Consider the following 26611-nt stretch of genomic DNA (forward strand, 5'->3'; position numbering starts at 1 on the left):
CAGGTCCAGTGTATGTGGCTGGTGCCCTAGCTGCTTGAGCTACAGGTGCTGAGCCTGAAGACCATCTTGAGCAAGAGTGAGGCCCCCGTCTCCACTAAAATTAGAAAAACTAGCCAGCTTATAGTCCTAGCTACTTGAGAGGCTGAGGCAAGAGGATTACATGAGCCCATGTAATGAGGTTTCTGTGAGCTATGACATGATAGCACTTTACCCAGGACCATAGGGTAAAACTCTGTTTCAAAACAAAACGAAACAAAAAACATCAAAAACAGAGTTAAATACCTGTTTTTTGGTTCCTAACTCTGTGACCTTGAGCACATCATTCAACCTTCATTCATCTTCCACACTCCTACAGTCTATTAAGCACCTACCATTAGCCACTAGGTAAAATAGCGTGAATGTAGTGCAGATAGACATAACCTTTCCTGTACAGAGTTTACAACTGAGTGGATGAGGCAGATAAATCAATGGGCCCTTACACAACACTGTGGTAAGTGCTTTGATAGTGGAAGAACAGAGTGCTATGGAAGCTAAGGGGCAGGGTGTCCCAAGTGTGGTCAAGAAAGATTTCCAGAGATAAAGACACTAATCTGAGACCTGAGGGGATAAGTTGGCTTTAGCCAAACAAACACAGAGAGAAACATGATCTAGGCAGGGGTATGAATACTTAAGAGACGTTTATTAACATTCTGAGAGGAGGATGAGGAGAACTAAGGAACTGGCACTACAAAGAGCAACTGAAAAAGGGGTCACACTATAGGGACTTGTAGGCCACCTTAAGGATATCACCTTTATCCTAAGAGCAGTGAGAAGTCATTGATGGGTTTCAATCATTGATAGGTTGTGACAGGATCAGATTTAATTTCCTTTTTAAAATCAATCATTTTGGTTTTGTGAAGAATGCATGGAGGGATCACAACTGGAGACAGGAATGATGATTCGGAGATACTGGAGGAATTCTTGCTGGGAGAAGGTGAGTGCATGAGTTTGGCAATGGAAAGGTTTGAGAGCCAATTAGGAGGTAAACTCAATTAAGTGTATCAGATGTTCTGGGGAATGAGGAAGATGGAGACTGTTCAGATTTTTTGTTGGAACAACAGGATGGATGGCAGTGCGTTCACTGTGGGAGGTGGGGAGAAGCAGGCTATGGGAGAACATAAGGTAGACTTTGAAATTATGGGGTTTAAGGTGATGGAGTGAGGACGTTCAACAGACTTTTGGCCATGTTGGTGTGAAAATCGGAAGAGGGTTTGAGATGGACGGCCATCTGTGTCCATATGGTGAGGCGATTAGGCGGCATTCCTTTTTTCCTTTGTCCTTTGCTCAACATCTGTTAAGGGTGTCTTGTAGGCTGGATGTTGGGATAGAGCAGTGAACAAGGACATTGGGCTCCTGCTCTCAACCAGTTTGCAATCTGGACTTGTTCTTAGTAAAATGAAGATAATGATGAGATTAAGTAAAATAGTGTGAGGACATCTAACATTTTAAATTATTGTATTGGTTTCTCTTCCCCAGAGCCGGAAGAGATGACACTCGGTTACTTTTGCTTTTGCGTCTTCTCCTGCAGCGGCTCTTCGGTGGCGCAGGCCCCCTGGCCCCGGGCTAAGCTATGGGGCCGGCCAGGACCTGAGCTGCCTTTCTCAGGGCCGGGAGCGCGTCGGGAGGGGGAAGTGGGAGGGGAGAGAGAGTGGGAGCTGGTGCCCCGTTACGTCATCAGCCCGCGCAGCCCGCAGGGCGGGACCCGAGCGCGACGGCGCGTCTGGCGGAGCTGGACTTGCTTGTGGGAAAACGAAACTGAGGGAGGAGGCGGTGGCTCTGGCAGCGGCAGGGCCAGGCCTGGCGGCGGCGGCGACAACGTCGGCCTGACCCCTTCTCCGCTCCCTGGCAGCTAGCCCTCTCCCCTCAGCGTGAGTGCCGACGCGCGGCCCGGGGGGAGCGGGCGGGCGGGCGCGCGGGCTCAGCATCCCTCTCCCCTCCACCGCCGCCTCGTCCCTCCACCCGCGGTCGTGACTTTACCCGCCTTCTGGTCCCTTCTGTCTCCCCTCCTATCTCGCCACCCCCACGCCAGCTCTCTGGAGCTAGAGCTGCCGCTGACATGCGTGTCTGCGCACACATTGACACACTCACGTTATCTTAAAATGAAGATACTGCCTGGGGAGATGGAAGCTCATCTCTTAACCCTGCGAATATAGGTGGCAGCATGAAACCGAGGCCCAGGGAGAGAAGACTGCAGAGGGGATTTGAGCCCTTTATGTGGGGAAGCAGCAAGTAGAACAAGGCCTCCTGCCTTGCTCTTAGAAGTTCCCTGCCAGAGCACATTCTTAAGTCACTTGAGCTGGGCACTGGGTAGCTGTGCGGCCTTTTACTTCAGGCCTCAACTTTTTCCATTGGAAAATGGGAAGGTGGATTAGTTGATTTGGAAGGCCCAAATCTAAAGTGATGTGGTTTTGGAGGGGGAACATTAGCATCGCCTGCCTTTCATATAACTATTTCCTTTCTTCTTGCATCCACCCCAACCTGACACAGTCCACATTGAGTTTCATGAACTTCCATTCTCCCCTAGACTCGCTTTAGATTCACAGGAGCCTGTTTTCATTTGATGTAATAAGAAGCAGGCTCTGTGATGGGCTCACCTGTGGGCCTTTTGGGGGAAATTTAAGACAGCAGTTTAAAGTGAAATGTGGCCCAGTCTGATACTGCTTTCTGTTTTCTCCATGTTTCCTGTTCCTCCTGCTTCCCCAGGTTAGCCCCTCACTGTGCCTGGTAAGAGGCTGCCTCCTTAGAAAGGATGCACTTGTGCATTTTGTTGACTGGCTCACCCTTGAGCTGGAGAAAACGGAAACATGTGATCCAGGATTTTGTGAGATTAGGAGGATTGGTGACATCTTTGAATTTCATTGCTTTCCTGCCGTGGCTGCTGTGACTCATGCTTTGAGGCAACGTTTGTACTCTTCCATCTCCCCTTCTTCCAGGATTACAGCCTAGCTTGTCACTCACCCTGTTTTGAGTCCTTTTTTCTGAGTTTCCTACAGGCAATCAGTTGTGTGTAAATCATAGTGTATTCACTACTCATTCTCGCTTTTTAATTTGGCTAATCCTTTAGACTTCAGAGGTCTCATAATAATTTCATTCCATCTATTTTTCTTCTCATGCTTACCTCTCATATGCTTACCCATGGGCATGGGTGATGGTGGCATGGTGCCTGCCTGTTTCCATTCTTTTTTGTGAGGGTGGGTTCCTGTTCTTAAAATTATTGTTTTTGTACCTCAGTTCTGTGAAGTAGTCCCAACACCTTTCTTTTTTTAATTTTTTTTTTAGAGACAGAGTTTATCATCCTTGGTAGAGTGCCATAGCATCACAGCTTATAGCAACCTCCAGCTCTTGGGCTTAGGTGATTCTCTTGCCTGAGCCTCCCGAGTAGCTGGGACTACAGGCACATGCCACAATGCCCAGCTATTTTTTTGTTGCAGTTTGCCCGGGGCTGGGTTTGAACCCACCACCCTTGGTATATGGGGCCAGCGCCCTACTCACTGAGCCGCAGGTGCCGCCCCCAACACCTTTCTAACTCTTCTTTTTCCTCAATCCTAAGCCACTGTTTCTATTACTTACTCTGCTTAAAAACTTTCCCAATTCTTTCATATTTTCAAACGTCATGAAGTAAACCAAAAAACCAATATATATCATATTATGTAATCTGTTAGTTGTTCTAGCAAAACAATAATGGTAATGGAACAATCATTCTGGTATAGTCCCTTCACCTATTGGTTGGTATTTATTAGGTTTTGTAATTCATTTCCAGTGAAAATTGTCACGTGTGGCCAATGTGGGATCAAAAGTATAGAGTAATATAAGTACCCAAAGGTCCCCCCCTCACTCCCTTTAGCTTGTGCAGTTGACCCATGACTTTTTGGAATCTGACACCAATGGCTTAGAGGCCTTTGGGCCTGTGAGCACCCTATTTCCCAGTAAAACAAACAGCTATTATTGAAAACCAGAGTGTGGCTGGCATCCTAGACCTCATTCTGAGGAAGAAGCTATTCAAGTGCTGGCACTGAAAGATGTGTATAATTGCCAAATTTCATCCCATTGATGATTTGTATTTAGGAATTCCTGCTGTGATCCCAGTGGCTATGACTCAAGGGCAGCTGACTGTCTGGATTTATGGTTACAGTTAACAATGAGGAGGAGAGCAGACCCAGAATGCACTGCCCCCATCAAGAAACAGAAAAAAAGAGTTGCAGAGCTTGCCCTGAACCTCAGCTCCACATCTGATGATGAACCTCCCTCCTCTGTCAATCACGGAGTAAAAGGTATGCTTTCCTGTGTGGTCTAAGGCCACTGGCCACCTAGTTATTTGAATCCCTGGTGCCTGGATTGAGCAGAATATAGTTTGTTTCCTTCTCCTTAGAGAAAACGAGGTATATTCTGCACAGAAATGTTGGCCTGAGGTACTCTAATCCTAAGAGGGTGGAAACTTGTTTGAAATAAAAAACTGGAATTCTTTTGGAAGTGCCTTCTATTGGTGTTCCAACAGAAGAGTATAGGTGGCACTCTTGCTGCCTTAAACCAGTTAGAAGTAGTGGTAAGCATTGAGTGTTCTGGCCACTTAATACTTAAATAATGATGCTGGGGCTCTTTTATAAGGGAGGGGCTCTTTGCAGAAGCAGTCAGCCTAATTTTCCTCAGGATTTTGAATGGTGTTTCCTCATTATCTTCTGTCAGAAACACCCAGCAGTATTGAAGCATTGTTGTGTTCACTGTTTACACTAAGCTCAAAAGATTTCACTGATCTAGTTGAAACTAGCATTTTGCTTTGCTTATTTTTTAGGGTTATTCATAGTTACCACAGATGCTTCTGAGAAATTGTAAAGTGTCTGGGAGCGTGTGTCAAGTACTGAGCAATTAGAAGTAGCTCCATATTTACATTTACCTTGACTTGCCAACTGTATTAGTTTCCTAGGGCTGGTGTAATAAATTACCATAAACTGGGTGGCTCAAAACAACAGAAATTTATTCTCTCACAGTTCTGGAGGCTAAAAGTATAAGACTAAAGTGTCAGCAGGGCCATGCTCCCTCCGACAGCTCTCAGCTTCCTTACTACTTTTAGCTTCTGGTGGTTGCTGGCAATCCTTGGTGTTCCTTGGCTTATGGCAGCATTAACTTCATTCTCTCCCTGCACCTATTTCTCTGTGTTTGTCTGTGTCCAAATTTCCCTCTTCTTTTTTTTTTTTTTTTTTGAGACAGAGCCTCAAGCTGTCCCCCTGGGCAGAGTGCCATGGCATTAAAGCTCACAGCAACCTCCAACTCCTGGGCTCAAGCGAGTCTCCTGTCTCCGCCTCCCAAGTAGCTGGGACCACAGGCGCCCGCCACAACGCCCGGCTATTTTTTTTTGGTTGCAGCCATCATTGTTGTTTGGCGGGTCCGGGCTGGGGATTCGAACCCGCCACCTTAGGTGTACGTGGCTGGTGCCTTAGCCGGTTGAGCTATAGGCGCCGAGCCAAATTTCCCTCTTCTTACAAGGGCACCAGTCACTGGATTAAAGCCTACCCCAATCTAGAATTACCTCATCTTAATTTGGTTACATTTGCAGAGACCCTATTTCCAAATAAGATCGCATTCACAGGACATGATTTTGGGGGAGAATACTATTATATTCAGCCCACTACACCAGCAGGCATGCATTTTAGATCTTCTGTTGGATCACTGGTAAACTGGAATGGAATTTGGTAACAGATTGATGACTGAAAGGGTGTGAAGCATCCTTTGAGGGTGGTAGGAAATACAGTTTATTCACACGTGGTAGGCTAATTGAAGGGCAGTTACTCATCAGCTGCTATGGAGAAAGCTGGTCCAGAGAGAAGCTTGACAGGTGGTACAGCTAATGGAGCATTTGGTGTGGCTCTGGTCCAGGCTGGATGAGAGGCTCTCATAACTTTGTGTGTGGTGGTATGTGTGCCTTTAGAGTCATGGTGGATTGTAGGGTAGGTAAGAAAGGCTACAGATAGATATTTGAAGTTTCCAAGTGGAATGGCAAAAGCATAATGGGCACATCAGTTGTAGAGACTGTTGAGAAAGGGAATTTTTCTTCTTATCTGGGATTTGAGTAGCTTGGTGAAGGTAGAGTCTCCTTGGGTAGGGATATTTGGGAGAGGTGGGCTGCAAGGGAAAAAGGAAGAGCATGTCTTGGAAAAAGAAAAAAGATACTTGGGTGGCAGAGGCATCTGGTTCTATCTAAAGATATTTGTCCTCAAGTAACATCTCTTTGAAGTAAGGAGAGGACATAAGGTTAAGAAACCTTCAAGTAAACCAGTCTGATTATTAGTACATTTTAAGCTTTTAAAAACGTGACTGTAGGGCAGTGCCTGTGGCTCAAAGGAGTAGGACACCGGCTCCATAAGCTGGAGGTGGCGGGTTCGAACACAGCCCCAGCAAAAAAACTGCAAAAAAAAAAAGTGACTGTAGGTCCAGGCGCTATGGCTCATGCCTGTATTCCCAGTACTTTTGGGAGGCTAAAATGGGAGGATTGCTTGAAGCCATGAGTTCAAGACCAGCTTGGACAAGACAGTGTGGCCTTGTCTTTATAAAAAAAATAAAAGGACCTGGCATCGCCAGTAGTTCAGTTGGCAGGGCACTGGCCACATACACCGAGGGTGGCAGGTTCAAACCTGGCCTGAGCCAGCTAAAACGATAATGACAACTGCAACAACAACCACAACAAAAAATAGTCAGGTATTCTGGTGGGTGCCTGTGGTCCCAGCTACTTGGGAGGCTTAGGGAAGAGAATCACTTAAGCCCAAGAGTTTGAGGTTGCTTTGAGCTGTGACACCATGGCATTCTTTTTTTTTTTTTTTTTTTTTTTGAGACGGAGCCTCAAGCTATCCCCCTGAGTAGAGTGCCATGGTATCACAGCTCACAGCAACCTCCAACTCCTGGGCTCAAGCGAGTCTCCTGCCTCAGCCTCCCAAGTAGCTGGGACTACAGGTGCCCGCCACAACGCCCAGCCATTTTTTGGTTGCAGCCATCATTGTTGTTTGTCGGGCCCGGGCTGGAGATTCGAACCCACCACCCTAGGTGTATGTGGCTGGCGCCTTAGCTGCTTGAGCCACAGGTGCCGAGCTGACACCATGGCATTCTAACCAGAGTGACAGCTTGAGACTCTGTCTCAAAAAAAGAAAGGACCAAAAAAATGTGACTGTGAATTGAAATTACCACCTCCCCTCCGTATACATACACACTTACTCCCTTTAATTTTTACCAAATAGCTTTAACCTTTTCTGCAAGTGGCGCTATATGACTCAGTCAGATTGACTGTTGGTGTTGTGTGCATAGAATGGAAATCCAGAGGTGGCCAGTCCTTTGTATGTGGCTGGCAATAGGCCACTTGGGCCGTTCGTTTGTAGAAAATGATGAAGGACACAGAGGGAGACTAACATTTCTAAATTTCCCCAGGTTAATTTATTTTAGGAAGGGGCAGCTCTATAATGACACATAAACTGAGGGCTACAGTGTGACGTCTTCATTAGTGAGACTGCGCCTTGTCCCCCTGTACCTGCCAGGAAGTAAATGCTCAGTAAATATTTGCTGAATAAATTTGATAGAAGGCAATAATGTCTTTTCCAAGAAGCTTAAAATGCTTCACATCTTTCAGTTTGCCTGTCTCCTCTGGTCTGCAGATCATTTCATTAAGTACTTAGCATTTATATCATCTGTGTTTTGTATTGACTCCTCTTAGGTGTCCCCTGGACATTGTGCCCTGCTAGTTGATTATCTGCATGTTCCCTGAGATGTATATGCCACTTTTCTGTTAAAGTCATTGCATTAAAGCAGAGGTGTTACCATTTGCTCCAACCATTTCTACTTGAATATCCTGTTCCAGTAGATGATTGAAAAATGCTCTTTAGGGAGGACAATTGGAAAAATGAAAAAGTACTTTCTGTCTGTCTGGACCTTGTGTTTTCTTTCTCTGTTAGAGCAATGTGATGACTTCATGAATAGATCTATTTAATCAGTTTGTTTTTTATATTATTCACAAGGTAGCTGTGTTGTCAGGTCAAAGACTAAGATCTGCCCAGGGTAAAGAAGAAAACTGTTGTCATGGCCACTGTTGCATCGTGCATTCTTTTGAGTTCTTTAAAGAAGTTTGAAGGCATTTTCGAGTGCAGATAAATTCTTGGAAATTTGCTGTCAAATAATGGCCTTTTGAAGTAAGGAGAGGCAGATGAGGCCATTTTGTTCTTTCTGGTTGTTTCTCACAGGGAAACTGTGGTCTAGACCCCGAGAAGATGTCCTTTTTTTCCTTTGCTATGCATCTAATATGGGCTTCTGGCCTTTCTACAGCTGGTTGCTCCAGAAGTTGCCAGGTTCCTTCACTGGTGCTCTGTTAAATGTGCCTTTCCTCCACCAGATTTAATTCTTTCCTAACTAGGCTATTTGCCCTGAACCACCATTGCTTTCCTGTCAGCCCAGATTCATGACCTTAATCAAAAGCTTCCTTTATCGGTATCTGTTAAATTGCTCTAACGAATTACCATTTGTCTGGCATGAAGGAGAAATTGAGTCTTTAAACAGGAATGATGTATTCCACAGAAATTGGTAGGCAGGATGTGATGTTTATTAAATTAATAATTCTTTTGTTTCTGTATGTTGCTCACCTTGGCCATTAATGGTTGGAGCTGCCCCTCCTTATATGTTTCATTCTTTTCTTTTCTTTCTTTTTTACAGTATATACATATAGTTTTTCTTTAAAAAGATTTTTTTTTTTTGAGATTGATTTTTTTCACTTTGTCACCTTTGGTAGAGTGCCTTGGCATCATAACTCACAGCAAGCTCAAACTCTTGGGGCCAAGCAATTCTCTTGCCTCAGCAAGAGAGCTGAGAATACAGGCACCCACCACAATGCCCAGCTAGAGATGGGGTCTTGCTCTGGCTCAGGCAGGCTAGTCTCAAACCTGTGAGCTCAGGCAGTCCATCCGCCTCAGCCTTCCAGAGTGCTGAGCTACCACCCTCAGCCCCTTTAAAAAGATTTTTTTAAGAAATGGTGTTCTCACTATATTGCTCAAGCTAGTCTTGAACTTTGGGGCTCAAGTGATCTTCCCACCTCAGCCTCCGGAGTGGTCGGGACTACAGGTGCATGCCACTGTGCCCAGCTTGTCGCTGTCATTTTTAATCTTGAAATGTTTGCCCTACTGCTCTATTGCCGTGTGAAAAATTTTGCCAACAGCTGGGTAGCCTCTGGTTCTTCTGTAAAGTGAAACTTTCTTCTTTACAGTAATTTAATAATGATTTCTATCAGGTAGAGAAGAAGTCGTAAATGAAAACCCTAAATAATGTTTTGGACTCTCTGGTCGGTTTTAGAAGGAGACCTCCTGGAAAGAAAATGGTAATGCTATTCAGTCTTGGCAAGTTCTTAATGAAACTAATGATTTTAATAGACTGACCTTATTACTCCTTGTAATTTATATCCTCATCACAAAATTGTCTGCTCAGTATTGGCTAAATTCTTATCAGTCTTGGGAAGCTAAACTTCCTCTTCAGTTCCTACTACAGCCGTGACAGTTTCTGGTTTTTATTTTTAAAAAGTGTCCCCAAAGGCCTATGGGTAAGAATAAGTAGCGATCATGGCAGTTTATGGACCTCAGGACTAATCTAGGGAACTTTGTGTTAAATCATGCCATGCTAAGAATTGGCTCCATATACCATATGAATAAAACAAATAAGACTTATTTCCTTATCTAGCACATTTCTTGATCTCACAGGAAATAATAGGGTGATATTTTAGTTCCTGTCAACCTAACTCTCATAGCCAGGAAAGGACAGTGTACAGTAGGTAACACCTTTGAAGGAGGATGTTACCAAAGTCTGGTGCTAGGACTTTGGACCAGAGTCAACCACTGATTTGCCTAGTGAGTCTTCTACTCAAATTTGGTTTTCCTTGTCATTTTTGCCCAGAGATGTTATGGAGACAAAAGGAAACAAAACAACTCTCTCTGAAATCCAAAGGTGCAGGAACCCTACATTGCCAGGAATGGTGTTCATATTGTTCCAGTGCTCAGAGTTGGGTCCTCAAGCATTCCTAACAGCCTGGCAGCTACCGAGGACTGGAGCAAGGGCACACTTTTCTTTGAGAAAGATGCTAGGATTTAAAACCTTTTCATGGTATACCTATGAATACCCAGATAGCTGGTGAAAGGAATAATAACTGAGTTAACATTGTAGCTTCTGATTAATCAAGACCCTGGTTCTCTGAGCTGCTCAAAAGAAACTTGAGGGCTGTACTCAGGGAGCTGCCCACCTTCCTGGTACCACCTCTTCCTGTACTAAGCAGTGCAGGTAGAAGCAACTAACTGAAGTACATCTTGGGAAGTACAATTCTTTAGCATGTGGGTGCATTTCTCTCCTGTGCATTGGCAATAATGGATGAGAGGCCCAGGGATAGCGGGAGCCACTATAGAGACCTTTCCCCTCAGATGTGGTATTCTCTGAAGATTTCTCTGGAAAGGAACCAACTCTTCCCAATGCTTGGAATGGTAATCTATTTATTTATAGCTTTATTTTTTACCCTGATTTTCAAACTAATATATTCTTGTTTCTCGTAAATGCAGAAAATGCAGCAAAGTGGAAAACAGAAAATAAATTTCACCTCATCCCTCAGTTTCCATGGTTACTCATTGTTAGTGTTCTGGGTCTTTCCTTTTGAGTGGCACTCCCTGGCACTCTGTGATCTGTGCTGCACTGGTTCATGTAAGCAAGTCAGCTCCTTATTAGGAGACGTGGACAGCTACCAAGGGGAAGGGGCAGATTTTGTGCCTCTCATAAAGGGCACCAAAATTCCTCTTGCTAACTGATTAGGAGCCAGAATTTTAGTTTTAAGTTTATTCTACTTTTTTCATACATGTTCACTTGTCCTTTCTTTTATATAATGCTTTATCCGTAAAAATGAATATTTACTTTTTATATTAGATTTTTAAGCCCTTTGAGGGTTTTTACTTTTGCATAGCATCCCAATGTATATATAGCATGAACCTTTTTATGCTGTATAAAAGTCCTGAACCAAAGTTGTCTGATCTGTTAAACAATATCAGTGTTCTAAACTGTGTCCTATTTTAATAGAATATTCCATCCTCATCCTTAGACTTTTGAGGCCTGAACATCTTGCACCACCTATCAGAGGTGTTATTAGAGGAAATCTATTAAGGAGTCATATACTCATGAGGTCCTTAGGAAAGTGACACTTGCCTGACATATCTTTAAATTAACTACAGTAAGATTTAATTAATTTGTATTAAGTGGAAAGCCTCAATCCAGGTGTTGGGAATACAGAGTTGACTGTGACGCAGTTCTTGTTCTCCAGGAGCAACCTTGTCCAGTAGAGACAGCATGTGGTAAACAATGACTGGCTCTAAGGCAGTGTGATGAGTGCTACACTGGTGATGGTTCTGGAGTACAGTGGAGAGGAGAGTCAGTCAGGCCCAGGACTCTGGGAAAGGCTTTGTTCTTCCTGAGTATCAACCCTGAGAAGGTTGTGTTCTAGTATGGAAATGGATGGGTCAGTGCAGATAGGCTTTAGAATTATGATGTACTCTTCAAGTTATAAATTCTAGGAAGGACTGTTTTACATGCCTGCCTTCTGTGCCTTTCCTCAGTATCTCCCACAAGAAGCCAAGCTTTGAATTGACATCTTTTTTCATTAATTTTCCTTCTTCCTCAAAGAAATTGTGCTACATTGCTAAATCAGTTTTTTCATGTTTATTTTACATTTTAATAGATAACATTCATATGGTTCATAAGTCACTAAATATAAAAACATAGCCTGTGTAAACTCCTGTGATAAAAAATGTAAATCAAGTTTAACTTTTGCTTGTTATAGGTAATCATTTTGGTATTCTGTCCCCATGCTCTCACCCCTGCATGTGTGTATAATCCCTTTTATTGGTCTTCTTGTGTATCTTTACTTCCAGTGTTGTAGGAAGATGAAGCCCAACAGAGAGAAAGAGAGCCCAAACACCATGTTTATAAGAGGAAGGGCTTTATTCACCAGCTGGGAGGTTAACAGCATGGAAGAATTCCAAATGGCCCCACTCCCCGATTGGCTTGGTCTTTCCTTTTTTATCTCTAGTCAAAAAATTCCAACCCATAGGTACCTTTTTCACTGGCCAGTTTGAATCAAGTGGGAGATGTTATTCCAGCCCCCACAGAACTATAGGATTTCACAGAAGTGGAAATTTCCAAGTTCCAGGAAGTTAAGTTTACAAATTCCCAAGAGCTGAATCACCATGGAGAGGTTCCATGCAGGTGTATCCTTATGATCTCCTTGAGAAGACCTGTTCTCCTAGACCTCACCCTTCTTGGGTATCTTCTCTCACCAAAAGCTCTTTATCCAATTATAAGAAATAAAAATACATAATTGTATTTTCCCTCTTTAGGATGTCATGCATATGGTCTTGCTCTTTTGCTCTTCTATCTTTTGACAGTGTGTCTTGGTGATCTGTCTCTTCCAATATGTACAGTAGAGGTTCTCAGGCTTTCTTGGTTCTTAGTGTTTTCCTTTTTTGTACCCTGTTTCTAGGCCAACAGAAATACCTAACAGTTTCATTTTATTAAGTATTTAGTTCTAAATAACAAGCATTTATATCCTGACAACTGATAAACATTTGAAAGAATGATACACAAAAATTGAAAAACATTTCTTTCATTTTTTTCTTGAATTACCATAGTTGTTTCTGAGATATATGCCCTGTTAAGCACTACACAACTTCTCAAGCCTTGGAGTCTGATTGGACACCACCACCTTCATTTTCTGTTCTCTATTTCTCTCAATTTATGAGTTATACAATTTCCTTTTTTTTTTTTTTTGAGACAGAATCTTACTATTCTGCCCTGGGTAGAGTGCCATATCGTCACAGCTCACAGCAACCTCAGACTCCTGGACTCAAACAATTCTCTTGCCTCAGCCTCCCAAGTAGCTGGGACTACAGGTGCCTACCACAGTGCCCGACTATTTTTTGTTGCTGTTTGGCTGAGGCCAGGTTTGAACCTGCCACCCTCGGTATATGGGCCCAGTGTCCTACCCACTGAGCCATAAGCGCTGCCCAGATTTATACAGTTTTCAATGGGAATATGCAGAAATTGTTATCCAAATTTTTGAGACGTAATCTATTTCCAGATTTGAGTGAGTTTGCCTGAGAAACTCCCTTCATAAAATTACACCTGGTTGAAGTAGTTTTTAAGTTATTATTGATTCTTCTATTTACATAAGAGAAGGAAAGCGCTAGTCACAGTGAATATCCAGACTGAGAATCATCCAACTTTGGCTAGGGTAGCCCACCATTCTGGCAACTGCTTAGGTAGGGTGGATCTTTTTGAGACAGAGTCTCAAGCTGTCACCCTTGGTAGAGTGCTGTGGCATCACAGCTCACAGCATCCTCTAACTCTTGGACTTAAGCAATTCTCTTGCCTCTGCCCTCGAAGTAGCTGGGACTACAGGTGCCTGCCACAACGCCCAGGTACTGTTTTTTCTTTCTTTCTTTTTTGAGATGCAATTTCACTCTGTTGCCCCCAGCTAGATTGCCTCAGCCTAGCTCACAGCAACCTCAAACTCCTGGGTTCAAATGATCGTCCTGCCATAGCTTCCCAAGTAGCTGGAACTATAGGCACCTGCCACAATGCCTAGCTAATTTTCTATTTTTAGTAGAGGCAGGGTCTCACTCTTGCTCAGGCTGATCTCAAACTCCTGAGCTCAAGTGATCCACCTGCCTGGGCCTCCCAGAGTGCTAGCATTATAGGCCTGGCCAGGTGGATTTTTTTAAAGTTTTTTGACAATGAAGTTTTGACGATGAAGCTAATGGCTTAGCTTACCTATGCTGCTAGAATTCCTCCTGGAATGTTTTCCTGCTCCTCCTTTATGCTCTGTCTTAGTTGGTGGTGCTACCTGAGCTTCTCCTTTCTTCCCTGTCCTGCTTTTCTTTCCTTCTTTTCCTTTCTTTTTCCTTCCCCTTCCTCTTTTTTTTTGAGTCAGAGTCTCACTATGTTGCCCTTGGTAGATGTTGCCCTATGATGCCATGGCATCACAGCTCACAACAACTTCCAACCCTTGGGCTTAAGCAATTCTCTTGCCTCAGCCTCCCGAGTAGCTATTTTTTGGTTGCAGTTGTCATTGTTGTTTAGCTGACCTGGGCCAGGCTCGAACCCGCCATGCTTGGTGTATGTGGCTGGTGGCCTGCTCACTGAGCTATGGGCACTGAGCCCTTCCCCTGTCCTCTTATCCCTAGTTCTTCCCCCAGTTCTTTTCCTATAAGCCAGTTCTTCTCTGGGTTGCATTATGGACCTATCCTCTTATAAGTTTGAAAGACTGTGAAAGCAAAGAGAACTAGATTAAACAGTCAGAAACTTGTTAGTCTAATGAGAGAATTGTTGAAAGTGGAACTATGTGTCAGTGTTAGGAAAGTGATGTTCCAGTTATAAATAGCAGAGCAGAAATAACCATATTTCAATAAATACACTATATTTGATGATGTATTTTCAAATACTGGTACCTTATTTAATCTTTAAACAATCCTGTGAGGTAGGTATAACAATCTTAATTTTGTGGTGGAAGAATTATGAAAGGGTGGAGAAAGAAAACTATTTAAAAATATATATATTTTTTTAAAATTTCAAAATATTAAAGGGGTACAAATGTCTTTGTTACATGGAGACCTTTTATAATGCTTAAGTCAGGGCTTTTAGTCTGCTTCTTGCCTGAATTGTGTTCATTATAGCTGGTAGGTAAGTTTTTACTCCTCTCTCCCACATCTCTGAAAACTTATTTTTGAGCTCCCATCATGTGAAGTCTATTAGGAACTTTCAGTCACTTGCCCCAGATTATATAGCTAGTAAGAAGGAGAGAAGAGATTTGACCCTGGGTCATTTAATGAACTTTGTGCAGTGGATATACTGAACACTAGTGAATAAATGAAACTTGGACTTCTAGAGGCTAATTTATGCCATAAACTTACCTAAACATTTTCCTTCTTCTTTTCCAGCATCTACCATAAGCCTAAGTGAGTCTGACAGTGAGACTGAGGGGAAGCAGCACAACTCTGACCCTTTCAATGATGCATTCAAAGCAGACTCTCTCGTGGAGGGAACTTCTTCTCGCTATTCCATGTATAATAGCTTTTCCCAGAAGCTTATGGTATGTCAGTGCTTGAGTTGTGTTTCTAAAGCTCTACCAGTAGGGTAAGAGAACAGTGATTTGTATTGTTATAAAAAGGAATATAGGGGGCAGCGTCTATGGCTCAGTGTGTAGGGCACCGGCCCCATATACTATACATTCATGTTTGTTGCCAAACTGCAACAAAAAAATAGCTAGGCGTTGTGCTGGGCGCCTGTAGTCCCAGCTACTTGGGAGGCTGAGGCAAGATAATCGCCTAACCCCAGGAGTTGGAGGTTGCTGTGAGCTGTGATTCTACGGCACTCTACCAGGGGCAATAAAGCAAAACTCTGTCTCTAAAAAAAAAAAAAAGAAGAAAAGGAAAAATGGGGCATGGATTATTTTCTGCTTTTCAGCTACTGAAATTTAGTAGAGAGTGTAGCCCCCTTCTCAATAGAAGTATCTATCACATTTGAATCATCTATGGGAAGTGTCTGCTTAGGTGGTTTCTCCTGTTCTGTCCAGAACTAGATTGCCTTTTGGTATCCTTAGGAATGAATTCTTACTATAAACATATGTGAATACATTTTCGTAAACATGAATGTGTATTAGTTTATAACAGGGCTTCATGCTGTGAGTTTTGCTCTAGTGATCTCAAAAGAAATGACTAAAGTCCTGTACACTCCACATACCTAAAATAAATGGAAATATTCCATTTATTCTTTTTCCAAAAGAAAGCCTGATTCTCTTTCCTAGCTTTCATAAGAAGGAAGGTGAATAGAAAGACCTCACTTTCTCTATCCAACTTTAGTGTATGTGCAAAGGTCAGGAAATCCAAATTTGCTTTCAGTCTAGCTTCAGGAATATCATATTTGATTCCTCTATTTTCTGTTAGATTTATTTAAGAATGAGAATTGCCACTGCTAAACTTGTAGGTCAAGATTCTGGTTTTGGGGCCACAAGCTTTGGAAGTGGAAGATGGGAAGGCTTGTGACTCAGTTAGCCTCTTTGACTTGGGGGAAGAATTTGTGGCTACCATAGGAATTCCATCCAGCTCTTCAGCTGGTAATGCCCCTTTTAAAAGGAATGTAGACCCTCTAGGGAGAATTAGATCTTTTTGGGATTGGAATTCTTTTATTAGTCAAGAATCTGTGGGGTTTGGGATTCAAGTCTTTGATCTTTGGGGTACGCACGTGGGCCCAGTAACTCTAGAGTTTAGTGTGAGTTTGTAGACAGTTAATGACATTTTAAAAAGTGTTTCTATCCCAGCATCTTGTAGTACCTTCCATATATAGTACTTTAGTTTTACATGAAGCAAGTTTTCTGTTAATCTCTTAATTAAGGGGGCTTCTGCAAGCCCTTATTGTCCTTGCCTAGTAAGACATTTGACTGAATATGGGTAAGGAAGTTTCTGCTTGAAGTGGTTCCATTTTAGATTGTTTTCCTTATCAACTCTACTGTAGATCTACTTTCCAATCAGACAAATTAGCTGAAAGGGTAAGCTGTGCAAATGTCCATTGAAATTGATTAAGTACTTTTGGTGCTTTTAATTACAACTATGAGGTTCCTTCTCATTTATCCAAACTTCTGGTTGCCCTAGACTTTCAGCTCCAGAATAGATAGCCAATGGGCCCATAGTTATACTGAAGTTATTTATTTATTTATGTTTCTCTTCTCCATTTTATGGAAGGCAAACTTTAGACCTTGCTCATTCATATTTCTCAGGATTCAGCACACTATCTGGCATGTGGTAGGGGCAAAATAAATTTCTATTGGACTGAATTAATTGTGCTTCATTACTTCTCTTTTTCAGGCCAAGATGGGCTTCAGGGAAGGTGAAGGATTGGGTAAATACAGCCAGGGTCGGAAGGACATCGTTGAGGCTTCTAATCAGAAAGGACGAAGAGGCTTGGGTCTGACACTGAGGGGCTTTGATCAGGAGCTGAATGTGGACTGGCGAGATGAACCAGAGGTAATTGGTATGGGGAGGAAGAGACAAGAAAGCCACTTGTGTTTTTGGATGCATGGTTTAAAAAGCCATATTAGCAAACTAAAAATCTCTAGAGGAGTATGTTCAAGGTGGTTAGTGTGGGGTTGGAACTAGTTTCTTACATGGAGTAGTAGGGAATTTCTAGAGTGGGAAGCAGAAGGCTAGGGGAGACATGACAGAATGTAGATTTCTTGTTGCTTTATAGGACTATCTAATACCAGTGGGTAGGAGATGCTGGAGTACAGAGTTTGTCTCTACAAAGCACTTTAATGAATAGATTCAGCTCTCCACTAGTAGAATAAGATACCTCATGAGGTAGTGGGCTCCTTCTGCTAAAAGAATTCAGGCAGGCCAGATGAGCACCCACTCTCCCATTGAGTGAGTGACTGGATTGATGCCTTCTAAGAAGATCCTTAAAGCTCCATGTTTATGCCATCCAGGTTTTAAATAGGTGCTCATTTATGCCATACAGCTTTTTAAAATTTTTTTTCTTTTTTTTCCTGTGGGTTTAATCTGTTCAATCTACTTGGGTTCAAGTTTGTTTTAAACCTGAAAACCAAAAAAAAAATTCTTAATTGCCCCCTTTCATGGCACAAATAATGTTGAGACTTTATTTTTATTCATTTGCTTATGTTTTGCCTTATCCCACAAAGGATTTGAAGTAGATAATAAAAGTACCTAAAAATTGTGGTGAGATAATACCATTACAGAGTTGAAACTAGAGAAAATAGAAAGCAAATGCCTAGCCTTCCACACAATTGCTATATTTGAGCTTCAGATATGGCTCTGAACTCTAGAAAATTGATATTTTATTTGTCTCCCTGATGTTCTAGTTTGGGAAAGAACTCTTGTGAACCTGCACATGATAAAAGCCTAATGAGGCTTTACAGTGAGATTCTGACAAGCCAGGAGCTAATGGGTTCTGGGGGTAGTCTTGCTGTTGCTTCGTCATTGTGAGGAAACGACACCAGCAGAATAGCAATGCTGAATAGGGTAAATGCTTGTCATTGTTCGGTAGATATAAGCTTTTGCCTCAGAAATACCTGATACTTTCCATGTCCTCATTTGTGTGAAAACAAGGTTCCGCATCCTTTCAATGGAGCAGAATTTGAACTGTGCTAAACTTACAAAATGAAATTTGGCCACAAAGTATGTTTTTATTGGAGACAGACTATTGAAATTCCTTTTTGGGAGGCCAGGTGTGGTGGCTCATGCCTGTAATGCTAGCACTCTTGAGAGGCTAAGCCAGGTGGATTGCCTGAGCTTAGAAGTTCAAGACCAGTCTGAGCAAGAGTGAGACCCTGTCTCTAAAAACTAGCTAGGCGTCGTGATGGGCACCTGTAGTCCCACCTACTCAGGAGGCTGAGACAAGGGGCTCAGGCTTGAGCCCAGGAGTTTGAGGTTGCTATGAGCTATGACACCATATCACTCAACCCCAGAGTGACAGACTGAAGACTGTTTCAAAATAAAAAAAAAAAAAAGAAATTCCTTTTTTGGGGTGAAGCTAATGGGGGTTACCATTTATCATTCAATTTTTTTTTAATAGAGACAGAGTCTCACTTTATCGCCCTCGGTAGAGTGCCACGGCTTCACAGCTCACAGAAACCTCTAACTCCTGGGCTTAGGTGATTCTCTTGCCTCAGCCTCCCAAGTAGCTAGGACTACAGGTGCTCCCCAAAAATGCCCAACTATTTTTGTTGTTGTTGTTGTTGCAGTTTGGCCAAGGCCAGGTTTGAACCCGCCACCCTCAGTATATGGGGCTGGCGCTCAACCGACTGAGCCACAGGTGCTGCCCACCATCATTCAATTTTTCTCTTACAGAAGACACCCTGTAAGTTAGTAATAGCCAATTCTGTAAGGCAGATGAGTCTGAGTGGCCTGAGGTCAGTGTCCAATCCTGGGGGTTACTACAGGGAAAGTGCTCAGTTGCTGCTGCAGCCCACAAATGTAGAGTACAAGGTCTGACCCTTCAAAGTACAATCTGTAGGTAGTATTAATATTTGACTTATGTGGGGAGATTGAGTCTGCTTTTTCTCTCCAAAGGATGATAGATACCAAGTGTATATGAGCTTCTTATTTTCAGCCATTTATGCTTAAAGGTATTGGATTTAGCCAAGAGCAAAAGCCATGATTCACTGCCAGATTCATGGACAAAAGTCTTCAGTAATTTTTCTTTTCAACTTTTTCTCTGTTGTTCGTGGTTGGCTTGCCCTCAAGGCTTTGCATTGTGATACCATTTTACAACTTTCAGAGCATGTAACATTACTTTTAATCACATTGGTTCAATTTGCAATGGTGACTCTCTTCTCTACACTTGCCTGGGAGGCAATATGTGAAACTGCCATGCAGGTTAGCCACCTCTTTAGGTTTTTTTTTTTGTTTTTTTTTTTGTTTTTTGAGACAGAGTATCTCTCTGTCACCCTGGATAGAGTATAGTGGAATCATTGTAGCTCACAGCAACCTTGAAGTCTTGGGCCCAAGAGAGGTTAAGGCCCTCTTGCCTTAACCTCCCTAGTAGCTGAAACTATAAGCCCCTGCCACAGATGTGGCTAGTTTTTCTATTTTTAGTAGAGACAGTGTCTCACTCTTGCTCAGTCTAGTCTCAAATTCCTGTGCTTAAGCTGTCTACTCACCTTGGCCTCCCAGTACTAGGATTACAGGCATGAACCGCCATGCCTGACCCCTGTCTAGGTTTTATAATCCGCATTTCTCTAGCTCAGTGTATCTTAGCCCTACCTGCACAATAAAATCACCTGAGGACTTTAAAAAAAAAAACTTATACTGAGGGCTGGGTGCAGTGGCTTACTCTGGGCGACCGAGGCCAAGGTGGGTGGGTTGCTTGAGCTCAGGAGTTCAAGAGCAGCCTGAGCAAGAGTGAGACTCCATTTCTACTAAAAATAGAAAAACCAGCTGGAAGTTATGGCAGGTGCCTATAGTCCCAACTACTCGGGAGGCTGAGGCAAGAGGATCACTTAAGCCAAGAGTTTGAAGTTGCTTTGAGCTATGATGCCATGGCACTCTACTCAGAGCAACTGTATAAGACTCTGTCTCCAAAAAAAAAGTATATATAAATATAAATATATAAAAGTTTATGTTTAGTCCCAACCTCAGACCAGCTGAATCATATATTCTGGAGGTAGGACGCATGTTTGAATACTTTTTTTTTTGAGATGGAGTCTTGCTGTGTTGCCCAGGCTGGTCTTAACTCTTAAGCGATCTGCCTTGCCCTCCTAGAGTTCTAGGATTACAGGTGTGAGCCACCACACCTAGCCATCAGTGCTTTTTGAAAGCACTACATACTATCCTAATGTATAGCCAGGGTGGGAATCACTGTTTTATAGCCTGATAGGGATAGTAATTGAAAAAGTAGGAGGAAGCAGCCTTTAGACCTGCCAGTTTCTCCTCTGCCTTAGAATGAAGGGCTAGGAATCCTTTTTTTTTTTTTTTTTTTTTTTACCAGTTTCTGGGTTATTTCATGAATAATACTTTGAAAGATACAGGAGGTGAGACTCATCGCCATTCTGTCTTCCTGATATGATTATCTTATTGTAGACTTATATTGTATGTGATAACTAACTGTTTGCTTCTTTGCGTCCCCACTGTTCTTATTATAAATCCTTTGGGTCAAGGACTCTATCTTATTTAATGCATTCTGAGCACTTAGCGTGTAGTAAGTATTCATCAAGTAATATTGGAACAAAGGAAAGAAACATTGAAGGTTTGGAAAGTTTTCTAAGGATTCAAACCAGACTTGGAGTTGGCCTTCAGAAGTTAAACTTCTTGGCTCAGTGCCCTAACACAGTGGTTATGGTACCAGCCACATACACTAAGGGTGACAGGTTCAAACCCGGCCTGGGCCACCTCTTGTATATTTGTGTTAAAATATTTAACACATATTTCTCGGCTTGGTGTCTGTAGCTCAAGCAGCCAAGGTGCCAGCCACATACACCTGACCTGGCTGGTTCAAATCCAGCCTGGGCCTGCCAAACAACAATGGCAACTACAACAAAAAAATAGCCAGGGGTTGTGGCAGCTGCTTGGGAGGCTGAGGCAAGAGAATCGCTTAAGCTCAAGAGTTTGAGGTTGCTGTGATGCCACGGCAGTCTACCAAGGTTAACATAGTGAGACTGTGTCTCAAAAAAAAAAAAAGAAAGAAAAGAAAAGAAATTAAACTTGCAAATTCCGGCTGTCACTTCTCATGTGTGATGACTGCTGCATTTGGCCTCAGCAGCCTGGACACTTGTTAGTCTGGCTCAGTCCTTCTTGTTTGGGGAAGGCCTGATGAGTTGAGACATAGCCCTGAGAATGTGTCTTACCTGACTTACTTGCCTCTTTTTTGTTTGTAGCCCAGTGCCTGTGAGCAGGTGTCATGGTTTCCAGAATGTACCACGGAAATTCCTGACACTCAGGAAATGAGCGATTGGATGGTTATAGGAAAGGTAGGATTTCAGGAAAATATATTCTGAGATTTGGCACTTTTTTGACTTTTCTCTTCCTCAAGTCTGGTATGTACATATACTTGCAGTTTAAAATGGAAAATAGTACTATTCTCCACACTAAATTTTTTTTGGAAATATGGTTATTTTTCATAAAAACATTTATGTTAATGTCATATTCTTTTAAATCTAATTCTTTTTAATCTAATCAAAAATTTTCTCAATTTGTAGTAATAGAATTAGTAGAATTCTAGGTAATATATTATGTATCTGTTATGTATCCCATATAACAAAAACCGGAGTCTTTAATCATTTTTAAGAGTGCAAAACCTGAGGCCACAAAGTTTGTCTGTCTTGGGTTAGAGGTGGCTCTGCTCACACGTGGGGTTGGATTTGACATCCCCATGAGACCCTTTTGGATCCTGGTTTTCTGTAACACTGCCAGGTCAGTGCCTGGTATTAGGCATTTGTACTCAACACAGAGCGAGAGGCTTCCTGGTAGAAGGACAGGCTTATGTCATTTGAGGGACTTCCCGTCCTTCTGCCTTTGCACTCCAGGGATAGACAGTTTGAATGTCTTCTTCTTGTTTGCTTTTCCCAGTCTCAGCATTCATGAGTCTTGTGTCCATATGGTGCTCTACACAGAGCTCTCAGGCGGCTGCTTCATCTCACAGCCATCTGGAGTATAGCCAGAGGGATTTAGGATTTTCTCTTTCCTACCTTTCAGGGATTGATGTTTCTTGGCAGGGACGCAAGCCCCTTTTTACTTGAGTCACTTGGAACCCTAAATTCTTCATTCCCCTAAATGTAATGGCACATGGTCATTTACTGTTTTCTTCTCTCTATAGAGAAAGATGATTATTGAAGATGAAACGGAGTTTTGTGGGGAAGAGCTGCTTCACAGTATGTTGCAATGTAAGGTAAGGCCTAGGGGCTACAGCCAGACTTAAAAACCTGTGTGAGGTAATGTGCTGGGCATCATTTCTCCTTTTGAGTTTGTGATTTTTCCTGGAAATCAGATGTGTAGCTTGGATGCTATCTCTAAGTTGTCCTTTTTTCCTGGTGACTGTCCTGCCTTGTAGTATTTTGCTGTCCTGTGGTCCTTAAGGTTGAGTGAATTCTTAACCTTAAGGGGTTGGTTTATTATAACCTTAGGGATTGAATATCAATCCCTAAGCATTGGCTAGACCTGGATTCAAATCCTAGTTGTATAGCTTTTTTGCTGTGTGACCTTGGGCCAATTGCTTTAGCTTCTCTAAGTTTGAGTTTCTGCACCTACAAAATGGAGAGAACATACTTGTCAGGGTTGTCATAGTGAAGTGAAATAGAGGGTGCAAAGCGTCTGTATGAATGTTAACCTCCCCTGGATAATTTTTGGCCCCATTGTGGCTCAGGAAGCACATTGTCTGGGAAAGAATAAACCTGGGAAACTCTGAGAAGGAAATGAGTTGGAGAAGAAGACAGGCCTCCAGTCAGCCTTACAGATTTTAATTTTTGGCAGCTATAGGGTTGGGGATATGTATAAAGTGACTGGACCTGAGGTGATGAGGTCTCCTTTTTCCAGAGAGGAAGGTGATGAGGAGACTTTGAGGGAAGAAGCAGTCTCTACTGTGTGGGAGGTGCTTTCAGAAAACCCTGGTCTTCTGTTTGTTTTCTCTCTCTCTGAGTGAGTCCTGGTCAAGTAAGCCTTGAAAACAGAACTTTGGTCCCTTGGAAAGTTGCTCCTGGTGTAGAGTGAGGAAACAAATTTGCTGTGAGAAGTAGCAGTGCCCAGAGGTGACTCTTTTTGTAGCAACAGGTGCTGTTTTTAACCACTTGCCATGTGTCAGGCACCTGCTTACATTTTTTTTTTTTTTTTTAATCATTTTATTTTTTTTATTTATTTATTTTTTTTTTTTTATGAGACAGAGCCTCAAGCTGTCCCCCTGGGCAGAGTGCCGTGGCATTACAGCTCACAGCAACCTCCAACTCCTGGGCTCCAGCGAGTCTCCTGCCTCCGCCTCCGCCTCCCAAGTAGCTGGGACCACAGGCGCCCGCCACAACGCCCGGCTATTTTTTTTGGTTGCAGCCGTCATTGTTGTTTGGCGGGTCCAGGCTGCGGATTCGAACCCGCCACCTTAGGTGTACATGGCTGGCGCCTTAGCCGGTTGAGCTATAGGCGCCGGGCCGTTTTAATCATTTTATAGGTGAGGTAGTTGAGGGTCAGAGTGATTGGCAGGCGTCCTCAAACTATGGCCTGCGGGCCACATGCGGTCCACTGAGGACATTTATCTGGCCTGCTGGGTGTTTTTGCCACTGCTGCCTGTCCTGCTTTGCAGCCAACTCATCCTGGGGCCCGCAGTCCTGCCCTCCAATGGTCTGAGGGACAGTGAACTGGCCCCCTGTTTAAAAAGTTTGAGGACCCCTGGTCTAGGGCCACACAACTAGTCATTTCAGAGCTGACATGCAACGGGAGCCTAGCTCCTTTGGAGGCTATGAGTTCTTCTATGCAGCTTTTTTTTTTTTGAGACAGAGTTTCACTTTATCACTCTTAGTAGAGTGCCATGGGGTCACAGCTCACAGCAACCTCCAACTCCTGGGCTTAGGTGATTCTCTTGCCTCAGCCTCCTGAATAGCTGGGAATATAGGCACCTGCCACAGTGTCCGGCTATTTTTTGTTGCAGTTTGGCCGGGGCTGGGTTTGAACCCACCACCTTCAGTATATGGGGCTGGCGCCCTACCCACTGAGCCACAGGTGCCACCTTGCTATGCAACTTTTAAGACCCCTGTCCCATCCTAGAGGGGTTGAGATAACACTTACCTTATTAACGTTTTGATTTTCTCTGGACAGAGTGTGTTTGATGTCCTCGATGGGGAAGAGATGCGGCGAGCTCGGACTCGGGCCAATCCCTATGAGATGATCCGAGGAGTCTTCTTCCTAAACAGGTTTGCTGACATTTCCCTCCTTTCCCTTGGCACAGCTTGGTCCCCCTTTTCATTTGAACCTCATCTTCCCATATCTATTGGTATTAAGTTGTACTTTTTAAAACATAGTTGTTTTTTACTTCACTCCTGAACTCCCCCTGAATTAATGCTTTTTGTTTGTTTGTTTGTTTGTTTTTGCAGTTTTTGGCCAGGGCTGGGTTTGAAACCACCACCTCTGGCACATGGGGCCAGTGCCTTACTCCTTTGAGCCACAGGCACCACCCGAATGAATGCTCTTCTCTCTTGCTTTGTTGCAGGGCAGCAATGAAGATGGCTAACATGGATTTTGTGTTTGATCGAATGTTCACGAATCCACGGGACTCTTCTGGGGTAAGAGCAAGGCTCTGTTTCAGAGTTTGTGGGGGTTTTTTGGTTTTTTTTTTTTTTGAGACAGAGCCTCAAGCTATCCCCCTGGGTAGAGTGCCATGGCATCACGCTCACAGCAACCTCCAACTCCTGGGCTCAAGCGAGTCTCCTGCCTCAGCATCCCAAGCAGCTGGGACCACAGGTGCCTGTCACAATGCCCGGGTATTTTTTGGTTGCACCTGTCATTGTTGTTTGGTGGGCCCAGGCTAGATTTGAACCCACCACCCTAGGTGTATGTGGCTGGCGCCTTAGCCACTTGAGCCACAGGCGCCAAGCCTGAGTTTGTGGGTTTAAGTAGGCTTACGTTTCAGTGGCTTGGAAATTGCCATTTTTAGTGCTAGAAGAGTGTTCCTGCTGTGTGATAGAAATATTTTGCTTTAAGCTCCTCCAATAGAGTCCCACACTGTTCCTGTGGTTCCAGGAGTGACCGAATAAGCAGTTGTCTCCAGGGTACTTGCTTTGGTCCTAGAGTTCTAGGCCTCAAACTCTGCAGATCTTGTTGCTCATTCCCAGCAGTGGTGGACAGGGCTTGTGGCAGTGGAGAAGGGACATTTCTGGGCAAAATCAATAGCTGTGGCACCTGTTGGCCTAGGGAGATAAAACTGTGAGTTAGGGCCTGGGCTCCCTCCTGTATTTATCCATTTGCCAGGCACTGGATACCTCATTTTGAATGAGATAGATGTGACCCCCCCTGTTCCCATGGTACTTATATCTGGACATTCTGGTGCATTTGAGAGCTGGTAAGGTGCTGGTTTGGGATGTTTATAAAGCCTCTCTTCCTCATTGGTGTTTGGAGGCCACTTACCACCAGGGAGCTTTAGCCTTCCTACCATGGAGGTAGAAAGGAAGCTTTAATACAGTTCTTAAAGCAGGCTTATTTTCCACATTGAAACCTGTGACATCATCTGATTTGTATGCAGTTTGTGATATGAGAGAGGAGTACTCCAGGAAATGGGGTCTGTTGAAAGAAATGTGGGCTTTTCAGTGTGCATTTTCACCAGTTTACTTAAGCTCGGCATCATGTCTGTTTCCAGCCTCAGCTGCCTCATTCTGAAATAACCCTTCTAACCTGCCAGACAGCTGGGGTAGAACCAAAATGCTCTTAAGGTCTGTTCCAGCTCTAAGATTTGTGACTTCAGACTGTGCCACTTTTCCTCCTTGCCTCTCTGAACAAGCTTTGTGTGGGATCATAATTATGAGGCTTTGGCCCTTCTCAGAAAGTGGTAGAGCAAAATGATTTTCTACTCTGCTGCATCTCATTTCTCTGAACACAGACCCTCCATAGTGATAGAGAAAGAAAAAAAAGAAATTTCATTCTGGAATTTCCTTCAGGGTTTCAAAGCATTTTTACCCAGCGCTAGTAAGTCAGTTTTCTTTGACAATGACAGGGCCAGAAGCCAGCTGTCCCCAAACTGTTTCTGCTTCACTCACCCCTCATTCCACTGTACTCCTGATTATCCACCAGCTAAAGAACCTTATTTTCCAAGTTCTTTAATGTTTCAGCTCCAGCTACCTAACTGCTTCCTCCACGTTAGCAAAGCTAGCATGTAGACCCCTCTAGCCTTTACCTATTTTTCTCTCCCAGGTCTCGCCCTGTGCCCACCATTTCCCCTACCAGCAGGCAGCACAAAGGGGCTTTTGGAATTAGCATCTTGAGAAAATTAGGTTGATATAATGTTGATTTAATTTTCGGAGCTCCAAATGATTTCCTTTAAACCCCTGTCT

General features: G+C 43.3%; 1 protein-coding gene across 1 annotated transcript in view; it reads left to right on the top strand.

Annotated features, from left to right (window-relative positions):
- Positions 1-1709: 1709 nt before the first annotated feature.
- CMTR1 (cap methyltransferase 1) overlaps positions 1710-26611 on the top strand; it is a 58931-nt gene continuing 34029 nt past the window's right edge. Inside the window, exons 1-8 of the mRNA XM_012804825.2 lie at positions 1710-1907; positions 4172-4310; positions 15021-15172; positions 16944-17102; positions 21467-21559; positions 22405-22476; positions 24387-24481; positions 24778-24850. Of these exons, the coding sequence (XP_012660279.1) occupies positions 4178-4310; positions 15021-15172; positions 16944-17102; positions 21467-21559; positions 22405-22476; positions 24387-24481; positions 24778-24850 (777 nt within the window). The 5' untranslated portion in view covers positions 1710-1907; positions 4172-4177. The remainder of the gene's footprint in view (positions 1908-4171; positions 4311-15020; positions 15173-16943; positions 17103-21466; positions 21560-22404; positions 22477-24386; positions 24482-24777; positions 24851-26611) is intronic.

The sequence above is a fragment of the Otolemur garnettii genome, unplaced genomic scaffold (genome assembly GCF_000181295.1).
Source record: "Otolemur garnettii isolate 467f Iridium unplaced genomic scaffold, OtoGar3 scaffold00031, whole genome shotgun sequence".
Lineage (NCBI taxonomy): Eukaryota > Metazoa > Chordata > Mammalia > Primates > Galagidae > Otolemur > Otolemur garnettii.